At 41.1% G+C, this 11,904-nt stretch overlaps 1 protein-coding gene across 2 annotated transcripts; it reads right to left on the bottom strand.

The window, feature by feature from the left end:
• Nucleotides 1-4,912: 4,912 nt before the first annotated feature.
• chia.1 (chitinase, acidic.1) lies at nt 4,913-11,061 on the bottom strand. 2 transcript variants are annotated; one of them, XM_035632760.2, is made up of 12 exons: nt 10,975-11,061; nt 10,653-10,680; nt 10,256-10,285; nt 9,954-10,158; nt 9,071-9,127; nt 8,762-8,927; nt 8,174-8,298; nt 7,679-7,802; nt 6,954-7,136; nt 5,682-5,798; nt 5,372-5,498; nt 4,913-5,203 (listed from the first exon to the last, which is right to left on the bottom strand). In XM_035632760.2, exons 2-12 carry the CDS (start codon nt 10,669-10,671, stop codon nt 4,995-4,997), a joined length of 1,362 nt encoding a protein of 453 aa, XP_035488653.2. In that variant the 5' UTR covers nt 10,672-10,680; nt 10,975-11,061; the 3' UTR covers nt 4,913-4,994. The 2 variants fall into 2 exon arrangements, with proteins under 2 accessions (XP_035488653.2, XP_035488654.2); XM_035632761.2 differs by having other exon boundaries at nt 10,653-10,677; nt 10,975-11,050.
• Nucleotides 11,062-11,904: the final 843 nt, after the last annotated feature.

Below are 11,904 nucleotides of genomic sequence, written 5' to 3'. Positions count from 1 at the left end.
GAAAGGCATATCCCACATTTTACAAAATGTGGGATATGCCTTCTACTGGCAACTCTTCTTCTCAGGGCAGTCATGGAAGCATGGAGTCATTTGACTAGACATTACTCTCTCTTAGGGAATGCTCTGGATATATTAGCACACCGTTCATAAAATTGCTGTATGAAAGGTTTTGCGCTCACATCTTGATTACTTTATCTCTCTTCTGTAGTCACGCAAGTGAATATGAAGGTAAATAACTTAAGAATTAAGAAGTTTTGTTGTTATTATTGCCGATAACACATTGGAACACAAATGAATGATTAATCTTACAATTGATAAAATGGTTATGTTGCTTGGCTGTGATAATGTAATCTGTCTGTGACGTGGGTTTGTATTTTTCAAAAGTGTTTCATAATGAGCAGCCAACAAAGCTCCAAAGTCAGAAGGCACCTTGTCTTATCACTGGAGAAGCAGTTCCTGCCTCATAAACACAAGTTTGAACTCCTTCTGAGTGGTCAGTAAGACTAGAAAAGCACTACATAAATATAGTCCATTTTGATGTTGAAAGTAGATGGTTTGGATCAAGATTCAAGATTCCTTTATTGGTCATTTCTATGCTCCACATAAAAACGAAATTGTGTTTCACACATCCTACAGTAGAAGACTTTATAAATTAGAAGAAAAGTTATAAGCTCATAAATAAAAACACCTAATAAACAAAAATTAGACTAAAATTGAATGAAATAAGGTCGTTAACAAAAGCACTTAATAAATAAATAAAGATTATGCTAGAATAGAATAAAAAAGTGACAGTCTCTTATGTGCAGTCCACTATTTCTGTTTAAGCAATCTGATTGCTGTGGGAATAAAGCTGTTTAACAGCCCACGCACACAGCACACGGTGTGGATGTCCTGCAGACACGGCAGTGAGGGACCAATGATTTTTTTCACTATCCTGTTCAGTTTGTGTCTCTCCTCTGCTGTGCTGTAACCAAACCAGGCAGAGATGCAGTAGGTGAGAGTGCCCTCAATGGTGCCTCTGTAGAGCATGGTCATGGCCGGGATGGGGAGGTCCACCCTCTTCAGCCTGTGGAGGGACTGAAGGCGCTGTTGGGCCCGCTTGATGACAGCTGTGGTGATGTCTTTTGAGGTCAGCTCATCCGTCAGATGGGTCCCCAGGAACTTGGTGCTGTAAACCCCTCTCCACCTTGGAACCGCTGATGGTCAGTGGGAGATGGTGGGGTTGACCAGTCCTCCTTAACTCAATTACCATCTCCTTGGTCTTATTGGTGTTGAGGGGTTTTATGCACCAGGCTGTCAGCTGCTCCACCTCTGTTCTGCAGGCCAACTCATCGTTGTTGGCGATGAGGCTGACAGCTGTGGTGTCGTTGGTGAACTTTATTATATGCTTGGTGTTGAAACTAGCGGAGCAGTCACGCGTCAGCAGCGTAAACAGTAATGGGCTCAGTACACATCCTTGTGGTGATCCGGTGCTCACTCTGGTTGTTTTTGACTGTCTGACGTCTCTCCGTCAAAATGTCCATGATCCATCTGCACATGCCAGGATCCACGCCCAGCAGCAACAACTTTTCAATGAGCAGTTGTGGCAATATTGTGTTAAAAGCCGAGCTGAAGTCTATTAGCAGGATCCTGGCATAAGCGTTCGTATTTTCCGGGTGAGTCAGAGTGACGTGGAGCAGGGCGGGGACGGTATCCTCCATGGACCGGTTCGCCCTGTAAGTGAATTGCAATGGGTCCAGATTAGTTAGGAGACAGGACTTGAAATGCTTATCTGCTCAATATTTAAATCACATTTACCTTTAATATATATGTTTATATATATACAACTTTGGTTTCCAGAGAAATCGGCCGTAAAAGAGTTAGCCATATATATACTGTTAGTCTCATCACTATATATCTCACTCAGGAGTCGTGCGGCATTGCAGTGCTCAGCACCTTCTGCCTGGGAGAAGTGTAACTTCAGCGTATCTTCTTGATCAAGTATTCTGTCGATGCAGTCAGCTGTCACTAACCAGCGAGTAAGACGTGGTTAAAGCAATTTCAGGGGACACCATTGTTCATGGTCTCATAGATAGCTCTATAGTCGCTTTGGCGCTTGGCTGAATAGGGCGAACCACTTGTAGGTCTCTCTGATCATGTGATCAAGATTGCTGGGGTAAAGCTGCTTCTAAGTCAGGGGCAATGGCTCACGCAGCGAATAAGTTGTAAACTTGGCTACCTCTGTTTAAGCAGAGTGTAAACTGAATGTTGTTGACCAACCATTATACTTGCTCCGTCAGTAACATTCCCCGCCATATTCTTGATTTTTAGCCCACAGGCTTCCAGAAAGTTAATAATAGCTTCCACAATCCGTTTCTGGTTGTCATTGATGTTCTGGCCAGCTCATGTCATTGACACAGCAAAAGTCTTGAGACTAGGCAAGCTACGACACTGATGTTTTTTACTTGCCCCGTGAGTCTTCAGGTCCTTGTAAATGGGGCCCGGTTGTCTGGTGTTGCAAAATTTGCAATGTGCCTTGGAATCATCTATAACTGGTATTATCCATTATTTCGGGTCAGGGTGTCACGGCTCCCCTTTCCTGTGTTTTTCGGTGTGTATCTGTCTTGTGGTTATGTATGGGTGTGAGCGTGGGTGGGTGCTTGTGTGTGTATTTCCTCCCCGTAATCAGCAGCTCATCACTGTCACCTCATCCTCATCAGACATTGGCAGCATGAAGACGTGGTCCGAAGCATCAGGATATGTGCACAGCAGCCATCATTCCCCAGCTTGCCTCTGCTCAATATTCTGCACGATATCAAATCAACCTGTTCCTGCTTTTACCCCTCAATCCGTGTCTGCCTGCTTGTTCTGAAACGTACCACCGACCACAACACAGGGTGCTTTTCCCATTCTTTGCTGTTTGTTTTCTTATATTTCCCCTTGGCTTCTTGGTCTTACTTCTACCGACATAATCTGACCAAAAACACGTGCCACTGCTTTCAGCGCATGCGCTATGACATGATGTTGAAGGTTGCAAAAAGATTGTGTGTATCCGATTCACACAAGCTTTTGCAGTGTCAAAGTAAACTGCAGGTGGTCCAGTGTGGTAGTAAAGGTTAGTCATATCTTCCTCACCAGATTGAATAAAAAAATGATGTCAGAGTTGTGCTGCTTGACTGGATGTAGAGAAAATACTTTAGTTGAATATATTGTAATTTTGAATATGATGAAAAAGCCGCCCAACTCATGGAAAACCATCCCGAATTCTGTCCACCTGCCCAAGCCCATTTTTCCCTGCACAATGCAATTCAAAACCGCCCAATCATGCGTAAAACCGCCCATCCTGGCAACACTTTGTGAATGCTGATGTTGGTCTGGACTGTTGGATGTGTTTTATAAGCTGATAAATACCAGTTTTAATCCCACTGCCCCCAACAACTGATAAAAGTTAATCCTTGTGTTTCAAGTTTGGCGTGTACAAGGTCTACACTAGTATCCACCATGGACTGTATATAAAAATGGATGATGAATCTGCAGAAACTGTGTGATGCTATCATGTCAATATGGACCAAAATCTCTGAGGAATGTTTCCAACACCTTGTTGAAAGTATGACACGAAGAATTAAGGTAGTTCTGAAGGCAAAAGGGGGTCCAACCTTTTACTAGCAAAGTGTACCTAATAAAGTGGCCGGTGAGTGTATGTACACGCGTGTGTGTGTGTGTGTTTGTGTGTGTGTGTGTAACATATATGCTGTCCCCATCCCTTAATCACCCAGCTCTTATTAGCCAACTGCCACTGAAGAGCAGACTATAAAAAAAGGTAACTGGCACTTCTGCATCCTCTGACTCTCTGATGTCGAAGGCACCAACCACTACCTGGTTGCCTCACTTCCGTCCACCTAACTCCCGCAAATCTGCAGAAATTTCCCTGCTTGGGTACAATAAAGTATCTATCTATCTATCTATTTATTTATTTATTCCTGGCAAGTGTGAATCATTTTTTGAAGTCAAACTGCAAATTTCAGAAGTTCTTGAAAGGATCAAGGTTCCATTAATTCCTTCATAAAAGAAAATATGTTACAGTGCTTGTGTCACCAAGATTGATTAGAAGAATCTACAATCATAATGTCTTTACCATTTATCTCCAAGAGGGGGATCTGTTCTTAGTAATATTAATAATAATAATAACAATAATACATTGTAAGTATACAGTGCTTTTCATAATATTCAAAGACAATTTTGCTTGAATTTCTTTTTTTTCAACCAACATTAACATCTCCAGTATGCCATATGATGGGTTGTAATGGTAATGCTGAGATTAAGTACTAAGAAAATAACACCCAATTTCCAAAAATGGCATAAAGGACCAAATAGATTTTGGGGCTTTAAGACATTCCTCAATCCATTTTACTCTAAATGTATTAGTCAAATCAAAGTTTGTAGTTCAAATCTGCCTTAATTTTTGGAACCCCAAAATATCCTTTTTTCATGTAAGGGGTTTAATTTTTCTAAGTGTATGTTATTGATTTCCTATGAACTTGAATCTTGGACATAGCATTATAATGCAGGATACATTCAGCTTTTGTTTAAAGAACTCTCCCAAAAAAAAGGTTTACATTGAAGTCAAATATTCTTAAAATCTTTTGTTTGTTTGAGTCTAGGAAGAAAGTGTAACATCCATTTAATTTTGTTTCATGTCACATTTCCTGTTTTTATTTTTTCATTGTAACAACATTTCCAATAATTTCAATTCCTGATTTCCAGTCACTTGAAATCATCAGCTCATGAAAGACAAAGTTCTCTTTAGTTTGTTTAGGAAAGTAAATGACTCAACTACAAAGATAAATATTTCGATGAGATCTTTTCCTCATTGGTTTACTGTTCCTGTTAACATCCAGCACCATGAGCTTCAGCAATGGAGGCTGACACTTTGAAAGGTGAAAAGATTTTATTGAGACAGAATTTGATGTCTTATAGATTCATGGACTCTAGCTTGCGGTTCATGTTTCTGTGGCTCAGGGCCAGTTGCAGCACTTGCAGGAGTCCCAGTAGATGAGACCGGACTGACAGTGGTGCAGGTATGTGTTTCCCTGGAAGCACTGGAAGTAGGTGGTCTTATCAGCAGAGTTCTCATAAAGGCCATTGGGGAGGCCCCGGCAGAAGTTAGCCACGGGGTCCCTGGTAGTGGTGGGGGCTGGAGTTGTGGTGGGCTTTGGGGGGAAGCCTGCAGTCAGACGTTGGGAAAGAAATGTTACAAACAGAAAAAACAGAGGCAATATCAGCCTAAGTTAGGAAATACATGAATTGATTCATCAATCTGTTAAACACGAGATTCAAAGGCATCTCAATGAACAGAGATGGGTTTCTGAGCAAGCTCAGCTGCCGTATTTACCCATAGAAATTCTGAGATGGTTGACAAGGGGATACGCCCCCTCTGAACAGAACGATCCACCAAAGTCATCCATGTCCAGGGTCCACACATGAGCACCTCCCAGGTTGTAGGCAGTCATCCACTGGACCTACAGCATGACCACATCAGTAACAAAGATGAGTAGAACAACAGACCTGGAACTACGATTTTGACTGTTATTTCTTGGACAAAAGATCATGAATGCAGGAATGTTAACAGAAAATTGAATCACGTCACTGAAGTGAGAAATGACAATATTATGACGGCAGGTAATAAAGGCACTCCTGCTAACCTTGGAAGAAAAGCTGCGTAGGTCATCATAGCCCAACCAGGAAGAGCCAGAGACAGCATATGGAACTTCCTGCTCAGAGATCCATTCCACTGTAGCACCGGAGATGAAGTTACAGATCTGTTGACATAAAAACACAGAGTTAGACACAACCATTTAAAGGAAAAGTCCACCTTTCTTTTTAGCTATAATTTTTGATAATTAAGTCTTTTCAGGGGCAATTTTTTCTTGTTGACATGAATGACAATGAGACTGACACTGAGACACAGTTGAATTTCACTGAAGAAAGGTGTAGGTACAGAAAACAAGCAGTGGTGTGAGCTCTTCAGTATTTTTGGGGCAGAGACGATGCAGACAAGCCAGAAGCAGGAACCTATGGAGCTAAGACAGTAACAGTGAACTGAGGTGTTGAAAATAAAAATTGGCATTGAAATAACAAGTTTTGGGATTGAAAAATAAATCAAAAACATAAAAAAAATTCACAATCATACAATTTTATTTCATTTAGATTTTTTATGCATTATGATGGGATTGTCAATTTCAATCTGTACATTTTATTTATGTCTGTCTTTTTTTTTACGTTGTTGGGATTTTTACAATGTCACTGGTTTTCAGTTTCAACTCTCACTGTTTTGGCGTGGAGAGGAGGAGCTTGAGGGGAGGTACAAGGAGGGCGCGATTCATTTGCTGATAAACCACACTGATCAATTTGATCCGCTAAGGATAGCATGCTATCTCGGAGTCACCGATATTTTCCATAAAGTCTAACGGCTTGGACTGAATCTGAGAGATAGCCACGCCCCCTGAAATTATCTGTAAATTCCGCCCTCCTTCTCCCTCCCCTCAAGCCCGTCCTCTCCTCGCCAAAACAATGACAGAGAGTTGAAACTGAAAACCGGTGAAAAAAGACAGACATCAAGAAAAAATGTAAAGAGTGAAATAAATGGATAAAAATATCAAAATCAAACGAACTAGTATGATTGTGAGATTACATTCTTTTAATGTTTGTGTTTTATTTTTCAGTTGAACATTTTTTCAGTGCCAAAACTTGTTGTTTCAATGCCAATTTTTATTTTCAATACCACAGTTCACTGTCACTGTTCTAGCGCCATAGTTACCACAATACTTTTGGAATTGCGGATGTTTCTTTGATTGCAGTCATGCACCAATATGGCTTTACTGTTTCAGTAATGACTGAATCTGCACTACACAGATATAGTAGCCATTACTGGGAGATTATCGAATGTCAGTACAAACACTGTGCATGTGCAGTACCTCGTAGAAGGCCCAAAAGCCGGGAGTGCGAGTGTAGGGGCCGGCAGCTGCAGGGCCATCGGCTGGTGCTCCCAGGCTGGTAGCAGCGGTGCTAAGATGGTACGTTCGCCCAAAGGTGGGGAAACCCAACAGCAACTTCTCAGCTGGTGCTCCCAGCAGCAACCAGTGGGATACAGAGGAGTTCTGACGAAAAGGACAAATTAGATATACTGTAGTTCAACTCCATTTAATGATGTTTATTTTAACAATGAATAAGATACCTTGATGTAATGTAAAAGAGTTCTATCAATATAACTGTGAATTAACAGCTGACTTCAGCACATTATTTATAGGTGTACTAGCTGGTGTGGTGACTAAACCAGAGCTAAAAGGAGAGTGAGTATTTCACTTTCATGGATAAGCGTGACTTCATACGAATGCTAATAAAAACTTTGAGTTTGATATGTATCAGACAACTATCAGTTAACAAAAATCTGATCTCAAAATTTTTAATCTAAAGGCTCACTGTCAAAAGTTTTGAGATCTTCTGCTCCCGAATGTTCACAAATCAGTTAATGCAATTTTTTCGTGTGAAAATGTTTCTTAAAACAATAATCAGTATAAACATCTCATCTGTGAGATACAGTTTTTTTTGTGTGCACTTTGAACTATGTGTCAACAAATACACAGTCAAACTAATACATAGACTACAGTCAAAGAGGGTGTGTAGTTTGTGTGTGTCTTACGATATTGTGATGAATATGTGAGCCAGAGTCCACAGAGCTGATGAACAACGGGCTGTTGTGTCCGGTCGCTGCCTCCCAGTGTCCGTGGTAGTCATAGGTCATGACATTGATGAAGTCTAAATGACTGTTGGTTTTGAGAGGGTTATTTTAGGTCAATAAAAAATGTCACCGTTGGTGAAAGATATAGTATAAAATATTTACAAACTGCAACTCAATCTTACTCTAAACAGTAAGGAGGAGGAATATTGGTTGAGACTTGTTCAGTGATCTTTGAGTGAATACTGGTCTCATGTTTATATCTTTTCATATTTTCTTCCAAGGTGTCCTCGAGCAACATACTGACATCCATATCTGTCATTCACAGTAAGTAGAGCTGGTTTATTTAAAATTATTGGTTTCAAAAGTTTGCGTCTTATGTGTTCTACACCTAATCCCAAAACTATACCTTCTCTGAATACCTTACTTTTGAACTGAGTCCAGTGAAGTCAAACTTACGGTACAATCTTGCTGACTTCATACGCTCCGTCAATGGTGGGACGTAATGCAGCAACGTTGGCTGACAGCATCAGCTTAGTCTTCCTGTTGTCTTTGGCATCAGCTTCAAATGCCTTGGCCAGCTCCTGGAGTCGCAATGAACAAAACGTCTCAAATCCTTCTCAGATTTTTGAATGTACATCACCTACTATAACATTGAGTGGGTTTAGATGAAGTCTTGGAAGACACATAACACAAAATGTACAACTAAGTGGGTTTATTTGTGTTATGTAACATGAGATTGACTGGCTCAAGGTGGGATGGGTGGCTGACTAGAATACAGTCTATAGTAATGGTAGCACCTCAGTGAATCCATACGTTTGAGGTAAATGTTCACATTAATATGCTAACATGCTGATGTTAGGTAGATATGTGTACCATGTTCACCATGTTTAGTGTGTTAGCCTGCTTACACACCGCTTGGGACCTTGAATGTTTGTCCAAAATGCTAGCCGTAGGATTGGCCACAGATAACAATCACTGGTGCAGGTTACAAATAAACACACAAAAATCGTAGTGAAAGAACAGAAAAACGCAGGCCATACTAACCATGACCAGCTGGGTGAACCGCTCCTTGTCCTCCTGCGGGCTGCCATTGTGTCCTGGATATTCCCAGGCCAGGTTTAGCCCATCAAAATTATTGGTGCGCAGGAAGCTGATCGCAGATTTGATGAAGACTGCACGACTCTCGGGTTTGGTGACCATGGCGATGAATCTGGTGGGATGGAGAAAACAAAAAAAAATGTGGCATCCATTCTGGTAACATAGTAGCAGAGGATGGTTTCGGTCATCTGAGCTGAATAAGTGTCAACTTCATTGAGTATGTATGTGGGAGACTGGCATCGTATTTGAACTTACGGGCTTATTCCATTGTTTGTTCCTCCGACTGACAGCAGAGTCTTCAGTGCAGGATTGCTAAAAACAGAGAGCGACACCATCACATCAACATAGTTTTTGGTCAAACCTACGCTGATGACATGATCATATTTCAATTTCTGGGGATGTCAACTTTACTTTTTGGCCTAGAAAAGCTATCAGGGTCAGGCATGCAGTATATACAATAATTGACAGGTGGTTAAATGTGTGTAGAAACACTATGTCTACCCTTTGAGTGCGAATGATGTGTGGTGAGATGGCTATTAAGCTGCGAGGCCTGGTTCCCTGTATAACTATAGTGTCTCGCTTAATTTCAGATTTGGCAGACGGAGCCTAGCACAGCGCATCAGAGCTGCGATGCGTTTCCTTCCAGTTAGACGAGACAACGGATGTTGCCAATCTTACTAACTTCAGTGTCTATGTAAGGTATGTGACTACAGGGAGTCAGTCTGACAGTTTAGGAATGTAAAAGCTGAAGCTGCTTGCCACCAAAGTCGAGGCTGGGGATATCTACGCCTTTCCAACTTTGGAGACCGACCATTAGCTGGGTTTAATCTGAGCCTTCACTTCAAGTGACAGTGGCTCAGCACCTCTTATCCATGGTTGACCAGTTGACTGAGTAATTCCCAGTCGAGGCCAGGCCAGAGATTATATTGGGACCTGAAACCAGGATTCCAGGCTTCAGCTCAGGAGAAATCTTTGAATATTTGTCTAGTTTTTCTTGAAAATACAAAGACTGTACAGTAAAACATTTGAAATACTGAATACTACCCATAAATATTTCGCACTTTACCCTTCAAGAAACCATGTCAGCTGAATGTGTCTGTCAACACCGTCTGGCTGACTTCAGTCAGAGTAAACTCACACATTCTTCAGGCTTTGTAGTCTCCCATACTGCTGCTCATCATTCCACTCGACGGCGCTGATCTGGTTGAAGCTGTTGATGGTGGCCAGAGAATAGATGACGTGGGTGCACAGGAAGGGGTCAATGTTGTCTGTGGTGAATTTGGCACTGCTGGGTCTGTACTGGGCCCAGTTGGTCACATGGCACACCAGCATATTGGATGAAACTGAATGAAGGTAGAGGCAGAGGCAGCAGTTACACTTTTGACTCTGCCTGCGTTTGTTCCGAAAGTCAACACCTGTCACACGAACCAAAACGCTTACCCATGTGCAGAGTGAGCAGAACACCCAGTGCTGAAAAACAGAGAGAAAATATGACGGAGAAAGAAGAAATACTGGTACTGTACAACAGATAATTTACTACTTCAGTTGTGGAATAAGATTCCCCTGAGCTCTGCCAGATCTCACCTAAACTTAAATTAGTAATTGCAATCATTCTGAATTATAATGACTGTTTCATATCTAATTCATTAGTTCCTAGCTTATTTTAATTTGATACAATAGCTATAGCAGTAGGACAGAGACACAGCTAATTATTTTCATTGGATTGATGGATTTGATTGATTGAAAATCTGTATATGACAATAAATTCTTTCAGGTGAATTAAACTTATTTTGTGTTAATGAATAAATGAATCAGTGAAAGAATGACTGGTATTTACCGGTGAGGAGTCTCGCCATTGTGCTCTTCTTGAAGATAATAAAAGAGTCACATAAGATCAGATAATATGCAAGATGAAAAACAACAGATACTGCTGAAACAAAGTTTAAGTTGTAAGTCTGACATAATAGAACATTTAAGACATAGATTTAGTCTGATGCCTTTTGACAATTCACTGATTATTTCAAAGTACAATGATCAATTTCTTTCTTCCCATGTTTAACATTAACATTTTAAACATTTCATGTTTTAACATGCAACAACCTACAGCTAAATGCTAGTATGGTATCTATGGTATCTAGACATGGTGATGGTCTCATTACCTTTCTTCAGGAGGCACAGCTGCAGAGTCCAGACCTTGATGGAGTTGGGTCAGATTTATATTTGATCTATTTATGACTAATAGCCGGTGGCAAAGTGCAGCAGATAAGAACTCAGCATGGTGGGAGTCTGGCTGACTTGCATAATGAACTCACTTTCAGGGGAAGTATTGTAACAATTCCAAAAAGTTACAATCGGGTTAGTTTCTAAGCTACAGCTAACTGCAGTGATAACTGCAATCAGTGCCCATCTGCACAAATGAATAATTGGAAATAATGAAAAATTTACAAAAGGGATGATAGATGGAGACAAAGTCAGCTCACAGTTTCATATGCCAAAGGTTATGATGCCTATGACTCATAACCCTCCTATTGTGTTCTGGTCAAATTTGACTTGACAAGTTTACACTCTGAAAAATGTATTTTATGTAATCTGACAAGGGTCCGTGGCATTGTCGACGCAGGCTATCTGAACAGAAAATGCATGTTTTTTTAATTTAACTTTTGTTACTGGTAAAAAACTAAAACAAAAAACGGGTGTGTGCTAACAATTACTGTATATGTTTACTGAGTTCAAAGCAAATGTCCATTCATCTCATGGGCACACTTCATCTCCCCGGCCCCCACGTGCATGTGTGTTTGAACACCCACAAACACACATATACAGTACACTGACACACACACTCACACACTTACAGGTTTACTTGGAGAGGATGTGTCTGAACCCTGCAACCTAACTACTGGGGTCCCTCAGGGCTCTGTTCTGGGCCCCATCTTCTTCTCCTTGTACGCCAGGTCATTAGGCTCCGTTATTCACTCACATGGCTGACATTTCTCAGGAGAGTCGTCGCACCACCTGAAGCTCAATCTGGACAAGACTGAGATGCTTTTCGTTCCAGGGGAGGCGTCTCCAATCAACAACCTCTCCATCAC

Source organism: Scophthalmus maximus, chromosome 6 (genome assembly GCF_022379125.1).
Source record: "Scophthalmus maximus strain ysfricsl-2021 chromosome 6, ASM2237912v1, whole genome shotgun sequence".
Classification (NCBI taxonomy): domain Eukaryota; kingdom Metazoa; phylum Chordata; class Actinopteri; order Pleuronectiformes; family Scophthalmidae; genus Scophthalmus; species Scophthalmus maximus.
Note: the sequence above shows the minus strand (reverse complement) of the source record. Positions and strands in the feature narration are given on the sequence as shown.